General features: G+C 38.9%; 3 protein-coding genes across 9 annotated transcripts in view; all 3 read right to left on the bottom strand.

Annotated features, from left to right (window-relative positions):
• Positions 1-5735, bottom strand: part of LOC127440769 (gastrula zinc finger protein XlCGF57.1-like) — a 216730-nt gene extending 210995 nt beyond the window's left edge. For both annotated transcript variants that reach the window (XM_051697632.1, XM_051697633.1), the window contains exon 1: positions 5582-5735. The gene's annotated coding sequence lies outside the window, so the exon portion shown is untranslated. The remainder of the gene's footprint in view (positions 1-5581) is intronic.
• Positions 1-23070, bottom strand: part of LOC127440776 (gastrula zinc finger protein XlCGF57.1-like) — a 134603-nt gene that overhangs the window by 90980 nt on the left and 20553 nt on the right. For 2 of the 6 annotated variants that reach the window (XM_051697653.1, XM_051697654.1), the window contains exon 1: positions 5527-5589. The exons of 2 other annotated variants lie outside the window; for them this stretch is intronic. Coding sequence is in view for 1 of the 4 variants with exons in the window: in XM_051697662.1 (XP_051553622.1) it covers positions 2619-2643 (25 nt within the window). In the remaining 3 variants the exon portion in view is untranslated. Of the gene's footprint in view, positions 1-2618; positions 2764-5526; positions 5660-23070 lie in introns of those variants that run through there. 2 more of the 6 variants (XM_051697662.1, XM_051697663.1) reach the window with 2 other exon arrangements.
• LOC127440884 (gastrula zinc finger protein XlCGF7.1-like) overlaps positions 10239-23070 on the bottom strand; it is a 33392-nt gene continuing 20560 nt past the window's right edge. Inside the window, exon 3 of the mRNA XM_051697963.1 lies at positions 10239-12342. Coding sequence (XP_051553923.1) covers positions 11585-12342 — 758 coding nt within the window. The 3' untranslated portion in view covers positions 10239-11584. The remainder of the gene's footprint in view (positions 12343-23070) is intronic.

Raw genomic sequence — 23070 nt, 5'->3', positions numbered from 1 at the left:
ATTTATCCATCAACTCACAGTTTGGCTGCTTTAGTTAGGCCTTCCAGAACCAGAAACATTTAAAATGATTAGGGGTGTAATGGTTCTCTGTAAAAATCCAAACCGTACGTTTCGCCACATTACGTAGAGAAGCCCCCTGTGTTTCTCCTTTCTGGGAACATTTTCTTTTTGCAGTGAATTACATCAGTGATGGTCAAAAGACGTTTACAAAACAGGCACTGTTTGCAGACATCACTCAACACGAGTGCTTTATACTGGTAATATATGTCAATAATGCATGGTTAACCATGGTTTTACTATAGTAATATTATAGTAACCATGAGTGTAACCATTACTGCTGTCTGTTTTCTGAACAGAAATCATGGTTTTGATACAATCAACCATAACAGTAATACTGTAGTTTCTATATAGTAACCATGATTTTACTATATATTGTAACCATGACAGGAACCATGTTTATTTTGTGGTTACTGTGATTTTACTGCAAATGCCATGTTTAAACTATGGTTACTGTTGTAAAACACCGAATGTTATTTAAGGGCAGACATGTTGAAGTGTTTACATAATAGATTATCTTTGGATTTGGCAGTAATATTTTTTTTCTGAACAAAGCAGATACCGAACCTTACCAAAACCATGACCCTTAAACCGTGACCCTTAAACCGTGACCCTTAAACCGAACCGTGAGAAATTTGAACCGCTACACCCCTAATCATGATCTATAACTCTGCATAAAATTGAATGGCATCTACGCTAATATTATTTTTTTTTGTTTCCATGTCTCAACCTCGGTATTCATATCACGAGGTTACCAGAGCCGGCCAGATCCAGCTCCGTTCCTGCTTGGTATTGGACTCCACTGCTACATGTCACTGTGTGATGATGACTAATAGCAGCTGGTGCTAGCCAGACATCACTTCAGTCTTTTACAATGGACTTCATGCATGAACTGATGCCAACTCCAACTGTAAGACATCGGATACTTCATATGCCACTGCCTTAACCTTGGATTTAGGATGGACCCCACCGAACCTCACCGAAATGACCTGCCAGTTGAACTGCGATGCACCTCATTGATCTCTGCCTGCATCACCTTTGTCTATTGATGGACTACACTCTTGAAATGGAATACATAGACTATCAATTAATTGCCAACAAAGCCTTCATCAACCAACTAACAAAAAGACAATGCATCTGTGTTAACTTCTACAGTTAATCCAGGATGGACTTCAAAAGGCATTAGTCATCAATCTTACAGTTCATTAAAAAAAAAAAAAAAAGAATTTTTTTTTTTAAACACTGGACCTTAACACATACTTAGTTTACAAATTTTAAACCATGACTTGCACTGCACACAAATAACTAATATTGGCATTATATTCATGTTGTTTAGCCAGAGGGGAACTGGCCCCCACAGTGAGCCTGGTTTCTCCAAAGGTTATTTTTCTCCATTAACCAACATCTTATGGAGTTGTGTATTCCTTGCCACAGTCGCCTTCAGCTTGCTCACAGGGGTTCTAAATACAATTATTATTTAATCATTAAATTTGTATACACAATTTACAATCATATTTAATCAAAGTACACAATGATCACTCTAAGACTTTATAGATATTACATTTTCTGTTAATGCATGATTTTCTGTAAAGCTGCTTTGAAACAATGTGTGCTGTGAAACAGTGCTATACAAATACAAATTTCTTGACTTGACTTGGTAGGCCTGATCACTGACAAAGATGAAACGGCCTACAGAGAGGAAGTGCACACTCTGACATGCTGATGCAAAGAACACAACCTCTCCATCAACATCAGCAAGACCAAGGAGATTGTGGTGGACTTCAGGGGCCGGTTGCATCAGCTATACTTAAGTTACAACTTAGTTGTGGCATAAATGAGCACTAAGTCACAATTTATGCACTACTAAATATGTGAGTGTTGCACCATTAAACTTAGGTAGGACATAACCCTATGTATAAACTAATTATTTATGGAAGACTCCGACCAGGAGTAACAGATGGAATAAAAAAGCAGACTGATATTTTATGACATCAATGAGCTCATGTTTTGCGTGTCAGGCATCAATCATTTCGACATACAGTATGATGTTGACATTTACACTCGTTTACATTTACAAGAGAAAAAAAAACACATACTTTAAAGCGGCTCTTCAGCATGAAACAGTTAAAACGGTGCAGTTTTTAGGATGCCTCAACCGGTGTCAAGTTTCGACACATTCAATATCTAATATATATATATATATATATATATATATCAGTTGAAGTCAGAAGTTTACATACACTTGAAGTCATTAAAGATAATTTTTTAACCACTCCACAGATATAATGTTAGCAAATTTTAGTTTTGGCAAGTCATTAAGGACATCTACTTTCTGCATGACACAAGTAATTTTTCCAACAATTGTTTACAGACAGATTGTTTCACTTTTAATTGACTATATCACAATTCCAGTGGGTCAGAAGTTTACATGCACTAAGTTAACTGTGCCTTTAAGCAGCTTGGAAAATTCCAGAAAATTATGTCAAGCCTTTAGACAATTAGTTTCTGATAGGAGGTGTACTAAATTGGAGGTGTACCTGTGGATGAATTTTAAAGCCTACCTTCAAACTCAGTGCCTCTTTGCATGACATCATGGGAAAGTCAAAAGAAATCAGCAAAGACCTCCACAAGAAAAAATTGTGGACCACCACAAGTCTGGTTCATCCTTGGGAGCAATTTCCAAATGCCTGAAGGTACCACGTTCATCTGTACAAACAATAGTATGCAAGTATAAACACCATGGGACCACACAGCCATCATACCGCTCAGGAAGGAGACGCATTCTGTCTCCTTGAGATGAACGTAGTTTGGTGTGAAAAGTGCAAATCAATCCCACAACAACAGCAAAGGACCTTGTGAAGATGCTGGAGGAAACAGGTAGACAAGTATCTATATCCACAGTAAAATGAGTCCTATATCGACATAACCTGAAAGGACACTCAGCAAGGAAGAAGCCACTGCTCCAAAACCACCATAAAAAGCCAGACTACAGTTTGCAAGTGCTCATGGGGACAAAGATCTTACTTTTTGAGAAATGTCCTCTGGTCTGATGAAACCAACATTTAACTGTTTGGCCATAATGACCATCATTATGTTTGGAGGAAAAGGGTGAGGCTTGCAAGCAAAAGAACACCATCTCAACAGTGAAGCATGGGGGTGGCAGCATCATGTTGTGGGGGTGGCAGCATCATGTTGTGGGGGTGCTTTGCTGCAGGAGGGACTGGTGCACTTCACAAAATAGATGGCATTACAAGGAAGGAAAATTATGTGGATATACTGAAGCAATATCTCAAGACATCAGCCAGGAAGTTAAAGCTTCCAAATGGACAATGACCCCAAGCATACCTCCAAAGTTGTGGCAATATGGCTTAAGGACAACTAAGGCAAGGTATTGAAGTGGCCATCACAAAGCCCTGACCTCAATCCGATAGAAAATTTGTGGGCAGAACTGAAAAAGCGTGTGCGAGCAAGGAGGCCTACAAACCTGACCCAGTTACACCAGTTCTGTCTGGAGGAATGGGCCAAAATTCCAGCTACATATTGTGAGAAGCTTGTGGAAGATTACCCAAAATGTTTGACCCAAGTTAAACAATTTAAAGGCAATGCTATCAAATACTAACAAAGTGTATGTAAACTTCTGACCCACTGGGAATGTGATGAAAGAAGTAAAAGCTGAAATAAATAATTCTCTTTACTATTATTCTGACATTTCACATTTTTAAAATATAGTAGTAAGACAGGTAATTTTTTCTACGATTAAATGTCAGGAATTGTGAAAAATTTAGTTTAAATGTATTTGGCTAAGGTGTATGCAAACTTCTGACTTCAACTGTATATGATATTAAAATTAATAAATGTCTATTTTTACAGCCTGTTGTATTAGTATTTATTTATCACCCCTTGTTTATTTTAGATAAAGTTCCTATATATTATTTACACAGGGCAAATATATTATTTATCAAATCTACTTTTATTATGTATCGTATTTTAATGGGAATATAATTTATTACAGCTGACAGTTACATGTGCAGACAAGGTTTGAACATCAACCGTAACAAGATACATTTGAAACTGATGGCTTTTTAACACTTCTGTGTATAAATTTGAAGGCTGTTCATTGGATCAATACAGGTAAACGTCATATTATGCGACTACGCATTACTTTATTGAGAGCTTACGACATACTAGTTAAATCTTGCCTCAAGAACAGGTGGTGCAACCAAATTAAGCACTAACTTAGATACAAACTAACTAGTAGTAACTAATCCCTTAGTGCAAACTTTGTCACAACTTACGTGAGACCTTATGCACTGCTGGTGCAACCCTACCCAGGAGAAAAGACATAGAACACAGCCCTATCTTCATCAATGTAGCACCAGTGGAGAGGGTCAGCAGCTTCAAGTTCCTCAGTGTCCACATTACTGAGGAACTCACATGGTCCGTCCATACAGAGGCCGTTGTGAAGAAGGCTCACCAGCGCCTCTTCTTCCTGAGACGGCTGAGGAAGTCATCCTGACTGGTTGCATCACTGCCTGGTACAGCAACAGCACCACCCTCAACCGCAAAGCCCTGCGAATGGTGGTGCAAACAGCCAGGCACATCATCGGAGGTGAGCTTCCCTCCCTTCAAGGCATCTACACCAGGTGGTGTGTGAGATAAGCTCGGAGAATCATGAGAGACTTCAGCCACCCGAGCCATGGGATAATCTACACCACACCAGCGACTTCATGACAGCTTCTTCCCCCAGGCGAACAGACTTTTGAACTCTTGATCTCTCACAATATATACATCATCACTGCACTTTATTGGTCTCACACTGGACTCTCATAATTTATACTTTCTCTTAATAAACACACTGGCAACTGACTATCATCCAACAGCCTGAAGGTCAATACAACACTTGCATATTTATTCCCAAATGATTACATGGGGGGTAACTGGATTAAACTAATATTATTAGTTGTTTATTGTATATAGTGTTATGTGTAAATTAGATGTTTATACTATAAATTGGTACATGTCTCATCACTGTCATGACTGCTATGTTGCTCGGAACTGCACCCAAGACTTTCATCCACTGTTGCACTTGTGTATATGGTTGAGTGAAAATAAAGGGATAAGGTTTAAGTTAACCTTAAATAACGTTCTGTACAGTTCAGTTATCCTACTGAGCCAAGATATTCAAAGCAAGTCACATAATTATATTTAATCTCTTTTCCCATGTGCTCCTCTCATCCAGAGACAGCAAGATATGATGGGACCTTCCTAAATATAGTTACATATAAACATATACTTTCATAATTTAATCGAGTACAGAAATACAAGTGAATGGTTCCACTTTAACTTCATTAGTGACTTCTAAGAGATGATCATCATAACTCTGTCGTGCACAACATGAAATATCATCACATGCACTTCACCCGTCTGATACAGGGGGCAAATGAAAATAAAAGAAGGGGTGAAACTCACCAATTTCATTACTTACAGCACCGTGTCTTCTTATTTGTTCATATTTCAGTGAAACCTCCTTAAACAGGCAGAGTCCAAATAAAAAACAATGTTTCTTCACTTCTTTACACAACTAGATCTCCATATGTAGGACAAGAGAAGAAAAATGATTTTATCCACAAAAGTCTCTCAACAGACTGAAGAACCAGCCTTGTCGCAGCCCTTATGACGTCACAATACGTGTCGAGATTCTTCTTCTTGGTTCATGACTGTTCACGCTTAAAAACATTAATACTGACACCTATTGTACATAGACTATATCCTGCACAAACGACGATCTGAAACTTTGACACTCATAAATTACATTTAAAGGGGGAAAAATACACTAACAATGTTTTCAAGAAAATGTCTAGAACAAGAATATTATCTAGGAACTATAAAGAGTTTACATCCTTCAGCGCTACAAAAGAACATCAGCATGTGAAATCAGGAGTAAAACTGTTTCCTATCACCCATAAAGAATTATAAATGACATTTATCGTAATGAATTTTCGAGAGTGGTATTTAATGTTGTTAGCTCAAACATATTTCTCATTGTCTCATATCAGTCTGGATTTAGAAAACAGCACAGTCCCAGCTAACAAGTTTTGGTTCCCAGAACATACATTTTTAGGGGCCAAGCACCAAAGGTGCTAAGGCACCTATTGTTATTGTTAGTGTTCTTTTTATTATTATTATTCTGGCTAGGGTGTCTATGACAGCCCATTGAACCATATGGTAAAAAGTTGTGAAATTTTGCACACAGATAGAGGACATTTTGAACTGATACTGTGGCAAATTTGAGTCTCAAGCTCAATCCCTCAAGCACCACCAACAGTTCAAAGTTTCACTCATGTTTACGCTAATACGTTTTGAACCATAAGGCCTTTTTTCCTGATTGCTGAGCTCATGCTGAGTCGAATGCATATCATTGTTTTCATTTCCACCCGACTAGATTTTATGCCATTTTGAATTTTAACGAAATGCGTTTTTTCACAAATTTTGTCCGATCTCCACCAAATTTGTTCTGAAACGATCGTGAGATGGAGCCGCACAAAAGTTATTACTTTTTTTTATCTCGATTTTTGAAATCGTTCCTGAGAAATGGCTTCACGAATTTGATGACGAGCACCCCAAAACGGACTTGAGAATGTATCTCTGCAACACTTTTACGGGTTGTGACAAAACTTATTATGTGTCATAGCCATCATGCACTGAGGTGACCTGCTGCGTTTCGGCACAGTGCCCTCTACAAGTCAGGAGATATAAAACATGGATATTTTTGCTTATAACTTTTGAACAGTTAGGCCAAAAATCAGACTGGTCTCTTTAGATTCAGTGAAACATACCGAATGATACCGAATTTTCCCATGTCGGCCATTTTTTATTTTGTCGTGAAATGCTATATTTTCCGAACGAATTGTTGTATCGTTAGGAAATTTGTATGTGTCATCATGCTTCTTTGGCGGCTCACGTGCTGCTCAATGTGCTCGGCCCTGTAATTGCTGCTTGCAGCTATACTTAAAGTTGTTTTTGGTTAGCCAGGTATGTTTTCTTTAATGTTTGCAGAACATTCCCTAAACCTCAATTTTCATCATATTTATATTAACATTGCCATGCATTCATACATCATTAATCATAAATAAAACAATCAGTCTATATAAATAAATCAGCCCACAATCAATGTCTTTGTTGATCCATTGTTTAATTCAAAACATTTAATCATCATTTATTACAAAAACATGAAAACATTTTCATAGATAAAAATGTGCAAGAACTTTGTATCATTAAAAAATAAATTGTAACTGTAAAAACTGATCTTCTTCTTTTGGCTGCTCCCGTTAGGAGTCGCCACAGCGGACCATATGTGATCCGCATATTTGACTTGGCACAGGTTTTACGCCGGATGCCCTTCCTGACGCAACCCCAAGTGGCTGGGGGACTCTAACTGTAAAAAGTGATCAATTTTTGGTTTCTCTCTCCACTGGTCTTCAAGTCATATTTATAATAAAGAATCAATAACATGAATATGCATGATTTGTTTTTCCATCAACATGGCAGCCAATATGAATAATAAAGAACTTTACCTAAAGCAGCAAAGTCCAACACTTGAACCTGCATCATATCTGTCATCATGTGCTGTGCCCATCGACAATGTCAGAATCAACTTAAGATGTTTTTCAAAAGTAAATACAATTCAGTGGGGAATACCAGCCTAACATGTCCAAGGAATAAGTCTGATGAATCAATAAATATTTTTCACTTGAGTCATCTCAGTGCAAGCTTGTTTTGAGTTGATCCACGGTGCGAACTTCAAAGGAGCATGTTGATACAACTTGAATGGAATCGTTTCTATCGTTTCATAAATCAAACTACTTGTTTATTATAAAACAAAAATGTAGAATATTTTTCGAAACTAAGAAATTTTCTCTGCGTAAACAATTGATATAGAACGTTGCTCAGAGCCACTGATCCAGAGTCTTTTCTCATCCAATTCTCCCAGTTACAGGGAGCTGTAACACGGAGCAGTTCGGCTGCATAAGTCAGTGAATTGAGCGAGTATTTCACCCTGTGTATCATATCGTGTCCAGTGGAAGACTAGTCCCTCTGCCTAAATGCGTTTACTGATTTTTTTAATGCAGTGTATATTAACACATGAATCAGCCGCATTTCACTCAACCGAATGTTGTTGACCTCATATTACACTAAAAACACAGACTGCGGGTTAGCGAGTTGATTTACAGGCGATGTCTGCATGTAAAAGGTGATTGGCTCTTTTACCTGTAAGGCATCCCTAACAGTTCTACATCTGTCTACATTCTTCTTGGTTGGATGTTGCAGTTTCTGCTAAATAGTCTCTGGCCTCACACTCTATAGAAATACAATGCCCATCATGCACTACATCTCCTCCTCGAAGTTTGCACACTTTTACTCCTGATTTCTCGCAATACAGGGACAGTAGAGGTATACAAATGCAACGTGTTACTTTATTTAAAAAGTATTTAAAAAGTATATTATGGTCTAAAATAAAAAATATTGCATTGCTTTACTTGTTATTCAGAAAATGTAATCTGATTACGTTACACACGTTACTTTTATCACATTACCCCCAACACTGATCATCACACATGATATGGAGTGATGGATAAAATAAGATGTTACACTTACAAACAACCTGATCTCATGAACATTACGTGACCATGGCAACATTTTTGCAAAACAAAATTACGTTCTTCCTTACATGTTTCGCTGCTGTTATCCAGTAAAATATACGGAGGGGCTCCAAAGCGAGTGAAATTGTGTCGTAATTAGACGAGGTTTTTAAGGAAATGATTGCTTCCATGTAACATACATACACGTTTGTGTTGTGTTTCGTTTATTGCCTCGTGTGATCGTTAAGTGATCGTTACTTACAACAGATGACTAAAACCAGCCCCAAAACAATGTAACAGAAATGTTGCAGACAAGGTGCAGAAATGTTGAAATAATCCTCATGGAGCAATATAAGCTTCGCTCTCACTCACAAAGACACGCTGTTTATGCGCACGCGCACCGTCGCTTGAGACTGCCCGAGTCTCTGCCTGAAGGAAAGACGCCGCAGGCAGTCAGAGAATTTCAGCCGCAAGTAAATAAACTGTAACAAATTATCGGCTAAAATATCGGTGACAATTCCATTATCTGCCCGATAATAATGTTTAGATTTTCCTGGTTATCGGCCAATAATATATCAGCCGCCGATATATTGTGCATCCCTAATCCTTACCCTAAACCAACACCTAAACCTAACCGATAGTGTGGAAAAAGCAAATTCAACATGAAAAGCACATTTTCTGAAGCAACCACATCATTTTGTGGCGCTTTTATGACACTTGCATCTCACGCATCAGTTCACATCTTTGGCTGGGATCGAACCGCGGTCTTCCGAATCCAAAGTACAACATCAGATGAATTACCGCTGAAGCTAATCATATTGGAGTGTGTAAATGTAGGTGGGTCTGTAATACAAGCATCAAAAGATTTTTTATTTCAAATTATGCATTTTAGTAAAAGTGAGCGAAAAATACTTTTTTTTAAATGGTCGTAATCAGCCATTATACTTGATTTGTGTGAAAACGCAGTTGTTGTAGCGCCTCTATTGTTCATTTCACCGGAAAACTGTGGCGAAATGTTTAACGCAGAACGTTAACGTCAGTTTGCAAAAATGTAGTTATAGTAACGTTCATTCTATGAGACTAGGTTGCTCACAACATATTTCAAATGAGAAATAAAATCTGGGAACAATGGTATTTCTAAAAGCTGCTTCTTTAGCTTAAATGATGCTAAAACAAAAACAAACACACTATTTCATAATCTGGTCCAGTTAATGCACATTTTCAATTAACAGACAGACAATGTCTCTATTAAAAATCATAATTGGCTCTTTTAACTGTATTCCATTCCTACTGGTCACCACATTTAGCATTTAAGATTTCTCCCATTACTTTGTATAGGAATGACCCATCTCCTCCTTATAACATCTCTGACAATAGGCATATTGGTATGACCAAAATAACCTATTGTTCTTATTTTATCCATCCTATAAGAGTTGTTGTCTTCCTACACCATATTACTACTGTAGTCTTTGGAAGTTACACAAATTTCACATAACAAAGGTTGCGTTCCATTCCAAAGAGATCACCACTAAAAATTAATGCTGTAATTCCTTTGAAGGGTTTTCCCTCCAGAGTGAGAGATTTGTTGGGCTGAACGGTGTAGGGCTCAAAAATATAGTTTAATCGGAATGCATTTTAACGTCATCTGTCCAAGTCAAATAAGACACTGTTACCCTAATCAGAAATATTTACACATGATTTTGCCTCACTCTTAACTGCTTTCAGCATGCAAAGCAAAAATAATTGTTTTAAAACTTTAAGGCCTTATGAAGAAATGTGAGCTTCATCAAACATCCAGGGGTTTAAAAATTATTTATAAAGTTCATTACAATAATGAAAAGCTTTTATAAACCACAGAGATGCAGAGATGTCACCAGTTGTGATATTTAGATCCAGAGTTTCTTTGTAGTTGCAGTTGGTTTAATTTACATTACACTTAGCACACCTGCAGAATTATGCCGTATGGTCCTGTTATGGTCTGCATGGTGTCCAAAATATCCATAAATTGAATTTTAGGCCCATCGGTTTGGAACAACCCTTAAACATGGTGGTCATGATTGCTCAGTTCAGCATGTGATGCATAGATAAAATAGGCTGATCGAGCACCTCATCTCTCCTCTCACTGCAGCTTTAGGGATGCAGAATCGCACGCATGGCTCTCGTACCCAGTGTAAAGACTGTATCCTGAAGACAAAGTTTGTGTAAAACAGTCCTAAAAGTGTAGCTCCAATCCTGGCATCCTCCATTGGTGGCATTGTTGCTATTGAATCGCGCATGCAAACATCATGAGAAGGAAAATGGTTGACGCTAGGTGACTTCACCATGGGGGTTCCTTCATGTGTGCAAATGGAAGAGAGAGAAAAATCTCTTTGAGTGTCCCGTTCCTCTTAATAGCTCTCATCTAGGAAGTTCAAGGGAAAAGTACTGGAACTGTATCAGAAAAGGGGCTCATCAGGCGGTCAGGAATGCTGTCCCTTTGAAGTCCCTTTTGGAGATGGATTTATCCCGTTAGGAACGCAGGGAAAGATTCTCAAAATAAAGTTTGCTCACTGTGACAACTTTGGGCCGTTCTTCTTTAAATGTCTCCGTAGAGTACTTGGCGAGCTGAAACTCCTCCCACATTGAGTGCAGTCATATGTCTTCTCTCCAGTATGCATTTTGTCATGTGTTTCAGGTGTTTTGGGTGAGCAAAACTACTCTCACTATGTGAACACTTGTAAGGTTTTTCTCCCGTATGAATCCTTTCATGCTGTTTCAAGGTGCTGATTTGGGCAAAGGATTTACCGCACTCTGAGCACACAAAAAAAACGCTTGCCACTCTGAAAACAGTGGTGTAATTTCTCTTCTGAATGATGTGGGCTCTCAGGGTTGTTTTATTTGCGAAACTCTTACCACACTGAAGGCATGTGAATTTTTACGTGTAAATTAAGACAACTTTTGTATGTGAAACTCTTTCCACAGTGGAGGCAGTGAAAAGGCTTCTCTCTAAAGTGAATTCTTTTATGGACATTAAGGCCTCCTTTTTGTGTGAAACTCTTTCCACACTGATGGCATTTGAAAGGCTTCTCTCCAGTGTGAACTCTTGTGTGTAAATCAAGGGTTCCTTTTTGTGCAAAACTCTTGCCACACTGAGAGCAGGTGAAAGGCTTCTCTCCAGAGTGAATTCTTATGTGCACCTCAAGACTTCCTTTGTGTGTGAAACTCTTGCCACACTGGATGCATGGAAAAGGCTTCTCTCCAGAGTGATTTTTTGTGTGTAAATTAAAGTTTCCTTTATGTCTGAAACTCTTTCCACACTGGAGGCATGTAAAAGGCTTCTCTTCTGTGTGAATTCTTTTGTGCAAATCAAGGTTTCCTTTTTGTGTGAAACTCTTGCCACAGTCATTACATGTGTAAGGCTTCTCTCCTGTGTGAACTCTTGTGTGTAAATCAAGGTTTCTTTTTTGTGCGAAACTCTTGCCACAATGAGGGCAGATGAAAGATTGTTTTTTTGTTTTTGCTCTTCGAGTTCTTTTGTGAGAGACTTTTTTTTTAGTCTGTGAGCAACTGACAGATTTTTCTGCACTAACAAAATGTTCAGGTTTCTGATACTGAAGTTTCTCCACTTCATTCAGTTCTTGACTTTCCTCTTTCAGCTTCATCAGGTCTAAAATAAAACACAAAATAGTCAAAAATCAATACAAGTGGCATAAATGTGAAATTCAAAGAGAAAAAAGTAAACAAGATCATTAGAAGAAAGCACCAGAGGTTCTTACAAACTATTCTGGAAAACTCTTCATCTGTGTGCTCTGTTAGAAGCTCTCACACACAGGAAACTGAACTGATGAATTCAGAAATGAAGATGGGTGACAGGCTAAACAACTACCTCTGACTTTTCTCTCCAATTCTGTCACATGAAACTTGCAGAAATAAAAAATAAGCACTATATAAATAAACAATACTAATAGACTTAATTAAGGCCCGTTCACACATGCAGTGACTAACAACAGCGACCTAATCACATTCATTTGAGAGCTGGCGACTCTGGCGACACGAGCGACAGCAATCTTTGGCGACTACATGGAACACAAAAGCAATTATGTTTTCATGCCTTTATTAACCCTCCAATGGTCTTCATAAATGAGCCCTAGTTTTGGTCCCCCTGGTCATTTTTGACAGGAAAGAGCAAAGGTGTAACTTTTTTTTTTCTTTTTTTTTTTTGATGATGATGATGATAATGATACCATTTCTTATTCCTCGAAGTAATAATAAAAATTTGCACTTCTGTTGGGATTTTATGCTCTTTTGACCTTATTTACATCTCAATTTTACCATTAATTTGCATACGGAAATAAGCTAATTTATGAAACTTTAGTACAGTAAAAACCTAAACCTCTATAAGAAAATGAGAATGTGACATATATTGGAGGCAGACTGCTGCCATCTGGTGAAAAAAATATAAATAACATGATTTGAAAATAATGTTGTGGCAATAATATCCAGTTGATGGCTGCAGTGTTCTATGCAGCCACCTACTGTGTAGTCTAATTGCTTGTTGTAACCTAATTTTATATTATCTAATTTGTGCATTTAGATATATATTTAGACATTATCAAACTATTATTTGTCAAAGTGTAGCATTTTAAAATTGATTCGAAGTGTCAGTTTTTGCAGTTAACAGAAATGAACAGCAAAACTGTGAAAATTCAATTATAGTATAAAACAGAATAATAAGAGTAAATATTTTGCAATTTCAAACTTTTAGTAAAAATTTATGTTGCAACCATTTTCAAGTCAATGAGGTAACCAGCAATAATGAACAACAATAAATGCATAAAGAACAAACAGTAAACAATAAAAAACAATAAGAACAGTAAAGAATGATACAATGTATATGCATTCATGCATCTGTGGCAGTGTGTAGTTATGGTGGCATGTCCCTTGCAGATGGATTTTTTGCATTTGTTTGTACACCATGCTGTGTCTTTAATGTCCCTTAGGAGATAGCACACACACCTTTATACTGTGTGTGTGTGTGTGTGCGTGCGTGTGTGTGTTATGTTGTGTGTTCTGCCTCCTGGCTGGTTTATTCTCACTCATTTTTTCTATGTGTTTGCGTGTTCTGCATTGTGAGTGTGTTATTGCCTCACCCCCTCATTTTGGAGTGTGTGTTTAGCATTGTGGCTGATTTGTTTGTTTTATTTGACAAATAAAAAAAAATTATTCTGTTATAGTCTTGCCAGTTAATTTGTGTAAGACAAATAATAATAAAAAAATGCTCTGTGTTATGGTCTTTCCCATTTATTTTCAATGGTTGGTCAATTTTGACTGCAAAGACCAAAGGTGTTGCTTTTTTTTTTTTTACATGACCACTCAGACTTATCGAATCATAACCAAATTTTTTTTTTTTTAATGTTTAGATAGAAAGTGTAGGAAGAGTCACCAAGTCTTGTCCAGCTCAGATAAGGGAAACCATTTTTAATAAATCAGCAAAAGTGATTCTTGTCAAAAATGACCGAAGACCATAGGAGAGGTTTTTTCAATCAAAGGTTTATTGAGAAGAAAAACAAGTATCAATAATATTATAAGGCATTACAAATTTACAACAAAACAGTTGTATAACATGCACATACACAGTAAGAATAAGTCATGCAAGGAAGGGAAAGAGAGAGGTACAAAATCGCTGCAATCACATGACTCCGATGACACAAAAAAAAAAAAAAAAAAAAAATACACAAAAGGCAAAAACTCAAGTCTTCGGGAGCTCAAATGAATTGAAATTAATGAAATTTAATTAAATTAAATTACATGATCACCTCATGGCTTTCAGTGACTCAGCAACAGTGTGTTAACTACAGAGGGTTTTATCATTCGCACCATTAACTACAGCAGTAGACAGTTCTAGATAAATCAAATCCAAAAATGTGAAGATCCAACATGTAACAGAAAGAGAATGAGGGGGTTACCATCACATTGCAATCATCTTTTTAGCAGCTGTGAGGTCAGCTAGTACTATATGCCTATGCAGATTGTTGATGTTTAACTCAGTTAGCTTATTCAATAAGATGGGGACAGTTACAAGCACCATTGCTGAAACCAAATCAGATAATTTGAATGCTACCTCAGTGGACCCGAGTACCTGGGACCTTCAGAGCGCATAGGGTACAAGTGGGATTGTTTATTCTTTTCATAAGATGGAGCTTGCAAGGGGTTATATATGTTCTATGTACAAAGTTAAAGTGTATATGTTTGTGGTCAGGATTGTGAGAAGCCTCCTTTATATTACCCAAACATCCTCCCAAGCAAAGTCTGGTTCCAGATTCGAGCAGTCATGCCTCCACAGCCTATTTAATGGCAGGTCACCATAAGAGGCCTTCAAAATAAAATTATATAATGTGGACACCAAACCTCTGTTTTTTCCTTGTGTAGTAAACAATTTATATAGCGGGTGTTTGAGCAAAGGTTGTTGCCAGTGTACACTATGTTTTGAGGGCCAATCTGAGCATTGATCTTGGAACCATGATTTGACAAAATGGAGGACAGGTTACTATGTGAGTTTACTAGCGCCGTGGTGGAGTTTCCAAGCAATATTAGACATATAATCACTACTTGACAGCTTAAATACATGCATATGCAGTGAATAAATTGCAATAAGATAATCCAAATCCGAATGTAGACTACAGTCAATCCAAATAATATTTAGTCCTCGCCATTGAATGATGGCAACTGAAAAACAAATGATTAGTAGGTTCGACTCGAACGTAGGCTTGTTACTTAGTCCAATTAATGAAAATAAACCATATAAATGAGTCCAGAACAGTATGAATACAAAGTTAGGCAACAAGAACTTGGTGGATTCAGTGGCGCAATGTCCTCTTATGAAGCAACGTACAGATCTGCTTCAGTCCAGATAGTCCATGCATCCAAGCTATACCATCCAATTATGTAGCGATAGATCAAGGAGATGAGCAACGGGGTGAATACTGGCCAGGCCAAAGTATTAAAACGACCTGAAGAGCCTTTACTCGTCCGATTCAGCATACGTACCTTTGGTTCCCACCGGCGTTCCACCGTCTGCAGTCGGTAAAAGGGGCAGCACTGCCGGTAGTGAGTAGATGAATTCCTCAGCATCTCCAGGAGACTGGAACGACTCCACTTGACCACAAACCTTAATCTTTATAATGGCAGGGTAAATCAGGAAAGATTCCACCCCCTTGGCTAGAGCACTATCCATTTCCTGAGAGAAGGCTAGGCGGCGTTTAAGCGTGTAGCTGCTATAATCAGGCGAAAATCTCACCCTCTGACCATCAACATTGAGGGGATTCTTCCTAGCAGCACGAAGAATGGCTTGGCAGGTGGTGAAACGTAAGATGTTGAAAATCATTGTGCGGGTTTTCACTCGCTTCTTGTTCTCATTATAGCCAAGTAAAAATAAACAAAATAAAGCATGCGTTATTTTGCCCTGGAGGTTGCCAAGTGAAGGGAACCACTTAGGGAGCGACTGTGACAGGAATTGGATGGCACTAGACCCTTACAGTCCTTCTGCCAAGCCTGTGATGCGAATGTTACACCTTCGCTCCTGTCCTCCATGTCTGCTAGCTTAAGCTGCATCTGTTGTAACATTGCATCTTGGCTAGAGCATCTCTGAATATCTTTGATATCTGACTGTATTTTCCCCATCTCCATTTATGGTGCCAATGCTCTCAGACAAGGTCATTAAATGGTCCGGATAATTTCCCTTCCGTACCTTTTCCCATCTGTTGAAGTTGGTCAAAGCATGATTCAAGGTAGTCATGCTGCCTCTCCAACACTGACTTGCAATGGCTTCCATTTCGTTCCAATTTCCTTTGCTCTTCAAAGCATTAGACGAGGGCTTTTCATTCGATTTAGCCATCCTGACCCTAAAGGAGCTAAACTGAACTAAATTAATAAAAAGGGGGTTGTATAGAAAATACTGACCAAATAACAGTACTGGGTGAGGAGAATCGATCTATGCCGCCATCTTATTCAGCTGATCAGGTGGTCTCCACCATAGGGTTAAACAAACTGTGTAAACATCCACAGTGCAGTGTGTGTAACTTGCACACCTGTGAGGGCACCATTAATGCAAAAAGATTTGTAAACATTTTAGAGCAACGTAAGCTGCCATCCAGATGGCGTATTTTCCAGGGACATCCTTGCCTTTTTTTTTTTTTTTTTTGCAGGACAAGGCCAAACCACATACTGCCCAGATTAGAAGTACAAAGCTTTGTAAGCAGAAAGTTTGGGTGCTAGATTGGCCTGTTAGCAGTCCTGACCCATTTCCCGTCTCAGCTCAATTGTGTAACTGAAGACCTGCATAATGGATGAATGGGGGGAAATTCTGCTTACTAAGCTTAAACATGTATTTGCCCTTTTGAAAATGTACCATATATATACAGTATATACTGTACAGTTGTGGCCAAAAATATTAGCACCCTTGGTAAATATGAGCAAAGAAGGCTGTGAAAAAAAAATCTGCACTGTTTATCCTTTTGATATTTCATTAAAAAAAACAACAAATAACAAAAATCTAACCTTTAATTGAAGTAAAACAATTGAAACTGGGAAATATCTCATTAAATAAATATTTTTTTCTCCCAAACCGCATTGGCAATAATTATTGGCACCCTTTAATCAATACTTTTTGCAACCTCCTTTTGCCAAGATAACAGCTCTGAGTCTTCTCTTACAATGCCTAATGAGGTTGGAGAACACCTGGCAAGGGATATGAGACCAATTCTCCATACAGAATCTCTGCAGATCCTTTAAATTCATGGGTCCATGTTGGTGGACTCTCCTCTTCAGTTCACCTCACAAATTTTCTATGGGGTTCATGTCATGAGACTGGGATGGCCATGGCAGAACCTTGATTTTGTGGTCAGTGAACAATTTTTGTGTTGATTTTGATGTTTGTTTTGGATCATTGTCCTGCTGGAAGATCCAACCACAGCCCATTGTAAGCTTTCTGGCAGAGGCAGCCAGGTTTTGATTTTTTATCTGTTGGTATTTGATAGAGTCTGTAATGCCATGTATCCGAACAAGATGTCCAGGACCTCTGGCAGAAAAACAGCCCCACAACATTAAAAATCCAGCACCATATTTAACTGTGGACATTGGGTACTACATCTCTGTGTGTGCCAAACCCATCTCTGGTGTTTGCTGCCAAAAAGCTCAAAAGTTTCATCTGACCATAGAACCTGGTCAGATTTGAAGTTCCAGTAGTGTCTAGCAAACTGAAGACGCTTGAGTTTGTTGTTGGATGAGAGCAGAGGCTTTTTTTCTTGAAACCCTCTCAAACAACTTGTGATGTAGGTGATGTGTGATATTATTTTTTTTAGACTTTCTGACCCCAAGACCCAGCTAATTTCTGTAATTTTCCAGCTGTGATCCTTGGAGATTCTTTAGCCATTTGAACCATCCTCCTCACTGTGCGTGGAGACAATATAGACACACGTCCTTTTCCAGGCCGATTCTTAAAATCTCCAGTTGATTGGAACTTGTTAATTATTGCCCTGATGGTGGAAATGGGCATTTTCAATGCTTTGGCTATTTTCTTATAGCCATTTCCCATTTTGTGAAGCTCAACAATGTTTTGTCGCACATCAGAACTATATTCTTTAGTCTAACCCACTGTGATTAAGGGAATTTGGCCTGTGTGTTACCTCATATTTATACTCCTGTGAAACAGGAAGTCATGGCTGAACAATTTCATGTTCCTAGTCACCCAGGTGCACTAAAAACTGTAAAATATGAATGGAAATATACTTCAAATATATTTTACTCCTACAAATTTCTAGGGGTGCCAATAAATGTGGCCAACGTGTTTTGGAGAAAAATATGTATTTAAATGAGATATTTTCCCTCTTTCAATTGTTTTACTTCAATTAAAGGTTAGATTTTTGTGCTTTTTTTAAATTAAAGATCAAAAGGATAAATGCACAATTTTTTTCAGAAAATATTTACCAATGATGCCAATATTTTTGGTAACCACTGTATACACACCGATCAGCCACAATATTAAAACCGCCAACCTAATATTGTGTAGGTCCCCCTTGTGCCGCCAAAACAGCGCCAACCCGCATCTCAGAATAGCATTCTTAGGTTATCCGAGTTACCGTAGCCTTTCTGTCAGCTCGAACCAGTCTGGCCATTCTCTGTTGACCTCTCTCATCAACAAGGCATTTCCGTCTACAGAACTGGCACTGACAGGATGCATTTTGTTTTTGGCACCATTTGGAGTAAATTCTAGAGAATGTTGTGTGAAAATCCCAGGAGATCAGCAGTTACAGAAATATTCAAACCAGCCCGTCTGGCACCAACAATCATCCATGCGATTATCTAATCAGCCAATCGTGTGGCAGCAGTGCAGTGCATAAAATCATGCAGATATGGGTCAAGAGCTTCAGTTAATGTTCACATCAACCATCAGAATGGGCATAAAATGTGATCTCAGTGATTTGGACTGTGGCATGATTGTTGGTGCTAGATGGGCTGGTTGAGTATTTCTGTAACTGCAAAAAACATCCAGTGAGTGGCAGTTCTGTGGACGGAAATGCCTTGTTGATTAGAGAGGTCAACAGAGAACGGCCAGACTGGTTCGAACTGACAAAGTCTACAGTAACTCAGATAACCCCTCTGTTCAGTTGTGGTGAGAACAATAACATCTCAGAATGCTATTCTTATAGCTATACTATTTTTTGGATTTTCTCCCCTTTTCTCCCCAATTTGGCATGCCCAATTCCCAATGCGCTCTAGGTCCACGTGGTGGCGTAGTGACTCGGGTAGTGGAGGACGAATCTCAGTTGCCTCCGCATCAGAGACAGTCAATCCCCACATCTTATCACGTGGCTTGTTGAGCACGTTACCACGAAGACCTAGTGCGTGTGGAGGCTTCACGTTATTCTCCGCGGCGTCCACGCACAACTCACCACGTGCCCCACCGAGAGTGAGAACTACATTATAGTGAACACGAGGAGGTTAACCCAACATGACCCTACCCACCCTAGCAACCAGGCAAATTGGTTGCTTAGGAAGCCTGACTGGAGTCACTCAGCACACCCTGGATTTGAACTTGTGACTCCAGGTGTGGTAGTCAGCATCTTTACTTGCTGGGCTACCAAGGCCCCCCTCAGAATGCTATTCTTAGATGCGGGTTGGCGCTGTTTTGGCGGCACGATATATATGGCATCTATTGATTTGATTCATCCATCAGAGAAAAATGTATTTCCCAAGTTTATCAAGATATAATTCTACAGGATGTCAGGGTGGTTGTGCGGGACAATGACCCTAAACATCAAAGTAAATCCACTACAGAATGGCTTCAAAAAAGAAAATCCACCTTTTGAAATGGCCCAGTCAGAGCCCAGACCTTAACCCAATAGAGATGCTGTGGAATGACCTCACCAGACATGTCATGTTCACACTAGACATCCTAAGAATATGGCTGAGCTAAAGCAGTTCTGCAAGGAAGAATGGTCCAAAACTCCTTCTGAACGTTGTGCAGGTCTAATCTGCAGTTACCGGAAATGCTTGGTTGAGGTTATTGTTGCCAAAGGAGGATCGAGCAGTTATTAAATTCAAGGGTTCACTTACTTTTTACCACAGCACTATGATATTGAACACATCCTGTTAAACAAAGACAAATAACTGTCTCTGTGTTGTTAGCTTAAGCTAATTTTGTTTGTCTATACTTGTGACTTTGATGAAGATGAGATCACATTTTATGACCAATTAATATAGAAAACCAGCCAATTCCAGAGTTCACATACTTTTTCTTGCCACTGTACATATATATAAATACATAGACGCGTGATGAAATTTAAATCACACAAATTTTGTCATCAGCAGAGTGCTCGAGCACTGAACGCGAGCGGCCAGATTTTTTTAACAATACAGCACAGTATATGCATGTGCCTGGAATTATTTGCACTAATTAGTAGGTACACAAGTTGGCAACACTCATAGTTGAGCCATTGCTTTCATGAAGTGCAAGATGATACTATCGCTGGTGAACAACAGCAGATGTGCATGCTAAGCACGTGTGAGGATGTCAGGGGATACCTGCATTTTTATAACTTGAGACTGAAGGACAATAAAAGACATCTTTATGGGTATTCTGCCATTAACATTTTTATTCATTTTTATGTGAAATATGGAATAAACAGAACATATACACAGAATCAACTTAACTCCCATTATATCACCCTCCCAACCCTGTCCCTCAGCAAATGGTCCCTGTGGTCAAAGCCTAAATTACATTGCATCCAGAAAGTATTCACAGCACTTCACTTTTCCACATTTTGTTGTTACAGCCTTATTCCAAAATGGATTAAATTCATTATTTTCCTCAAAATTCTACAAACAATACCCCATAATGACAACATGAAAGAAGTTTGTTTGAAATCTTTGCAAATTTATTAAAAAAAAACAAAAAAAAAACACAAGTATTCACAGCCTTTGCTCAATACTTTGTTGAAGCACCTTTGGCACTAATTACAGCCTCAAGTCTTTTTGAGTATGATGCTACAAGCTTGGCACAACTATTTTTGGGCAGTTTCTCCCATTCTTCTTTGCAAACCTCTCAAGCTCCATCAGGTTGGATGGGGAGCGTTGGTGCACAGCCATTTTCAGATCTCTCCAGAGATGTTCAATCGGGTTCAAGTCTGGGCCACTCAAGGACATTCACAGAGTTGTCCAGGAGCCACTCCTTTGTTATCTTGGCTGTGTGCTTAGGGTCGTTGTCCTGTTGGAAGATGAACCTTCCCCCAGTCTGAGGTCCAGAGCGCTCTGGAGCAGGTTTTCATCAAGGATGTCTCTGTACATTGCTGCATTCATCTTTCCCTCGATCCTGACTAGTCTCCCAGTTCCTGCCGCTGAAAAACATCCCCACAGCATGATGCTGCCACCACCATGCTTCACTGTAGGGATGGTATTAGCCAGGTGATGAGCGGCGCCTGGTTTCCTCCAGACATGACGCTTGCCATTCAGGCCAAAGAGTTCAATCGTTGTTTCTCATGGTCTGAGAGTCCTTCAGGTGCCTTTTGACAAACTCCAGGTGGGCTGTCATGTGCCTTTTACTGAGGATTGGCTTCCATCTGGCCACTCTACCATACAGGCCTGATTGGTGGAGTGCTGCAGAGATGGTTGTTCTTCTGGAAGGTTCTCCTCTCTCCACAGAGAAATGCTGGAGTTCTGTCAGAGTGACCATCGGGTTCTTGGTCACTCCCTGACTAAGGCCCTTCTCCCCCGATCGCTTAGTTTGGCCTAGGAAGAGTCCTGGTGGTTCCAAACTTCTTCCATTTACGGATGATGGAGGCCACTGTACTCATTGCTGCAGACATTTTTCTGTACCCTTCCCCAGATCTGAGCCTTGATACAATCCTGTCTCGGAGGTCTACAGACAATTCCTTGGACTTCATGGCTTGGTTTGTGCTCTGACATGCACTGTTAACTGTGGGACCTTATATAGACAGGTGTGTGCCTTTCCAAATCATGTCAAATCAACTGAATTTACCACAGTTGGACACCAATCAAGTTGTAGAAACATCTCAAGGATGATCAGTGGGAACAGGATGCACCTGAGCTCAATTTTGAGTGTCATGGCAAAGGCTACTTATGTACATGTGATTTTTTTCGTTTTTTATTTTTAATAAATTTGCAAAGATTTCAAACAAACTTCTTTCACGTTGTCATTATGGGGTATTTAGTAGAATTTGAGGAAAATAATGAATTTCATCCATTTTGGAATAAGGCTGTAACATAACAAAATGTGGAAAAAGTGAAGCACTGTGAATACTTTCCGGATGCACTGTACACCATGCACACATATAAGCAAACAAATAAAAGAAAATATTTGAGAACATAAAAAAATATAAAAATCAACAAACAAATAGAAAAGAAAGAATTCCACAAAGAATAGAATTTACAATTACCACCACAATTCAGTTTGTCTCCAAATGGTCCTCACTAAGAGTGGCCAGAAAGGCCAAATACCTGTCCCATTTCTTACCATACGTGACTATTTTGCCAAGCCGTTTATATATGACATCTTTCCAAATGCGGCCACCCTACCCAATTCGGAGAACCATTCTTGAAATGAGGGAGCGCCAATTGACTTACATCCTCTAAGAATTATCTGTCTGCCAATCATAACACTAGTTTGGACGTAGCTTTTTATATATTTGTCACCTACTTTAATGACCGCCCCATCACCCAATATACATAGTCTGGAGCAGATTGAAATTTGAGTATCTAAACCTCAGATAAAATTCTGGACTCTTACCCAGAATTCTTGAATCTTAGCACAGAACCACAGAGCATGGGCCATGTCTCCATCCTCCAACTGACATTACCAGCAGGTAGGTGTGTCTTTTAG

This window comes from Myxocyprinus asiaticus, chromosome 5 (assembly GCF_019703515.2).
Source record: "Myxocyprinus asiaticus isolate MX2 ecotype Aquarium Trade chromosome 5, UBuf_Myxa_2, whole genome shotgun sequence".
In the NCBI taxonomy this organism is placed as follows: Eukaryota; Metazoa; Chordata; class Actinopteri; order Cypriniformes; family Catostomidae; genus Myxocyprinus; species Myxocyprinus asiaticus.
The sequence above is the reverse complement of the archived record's forward strand: the minus strand, read 5'-3'. Positions and strand labels throughout refer to the sequence as shown.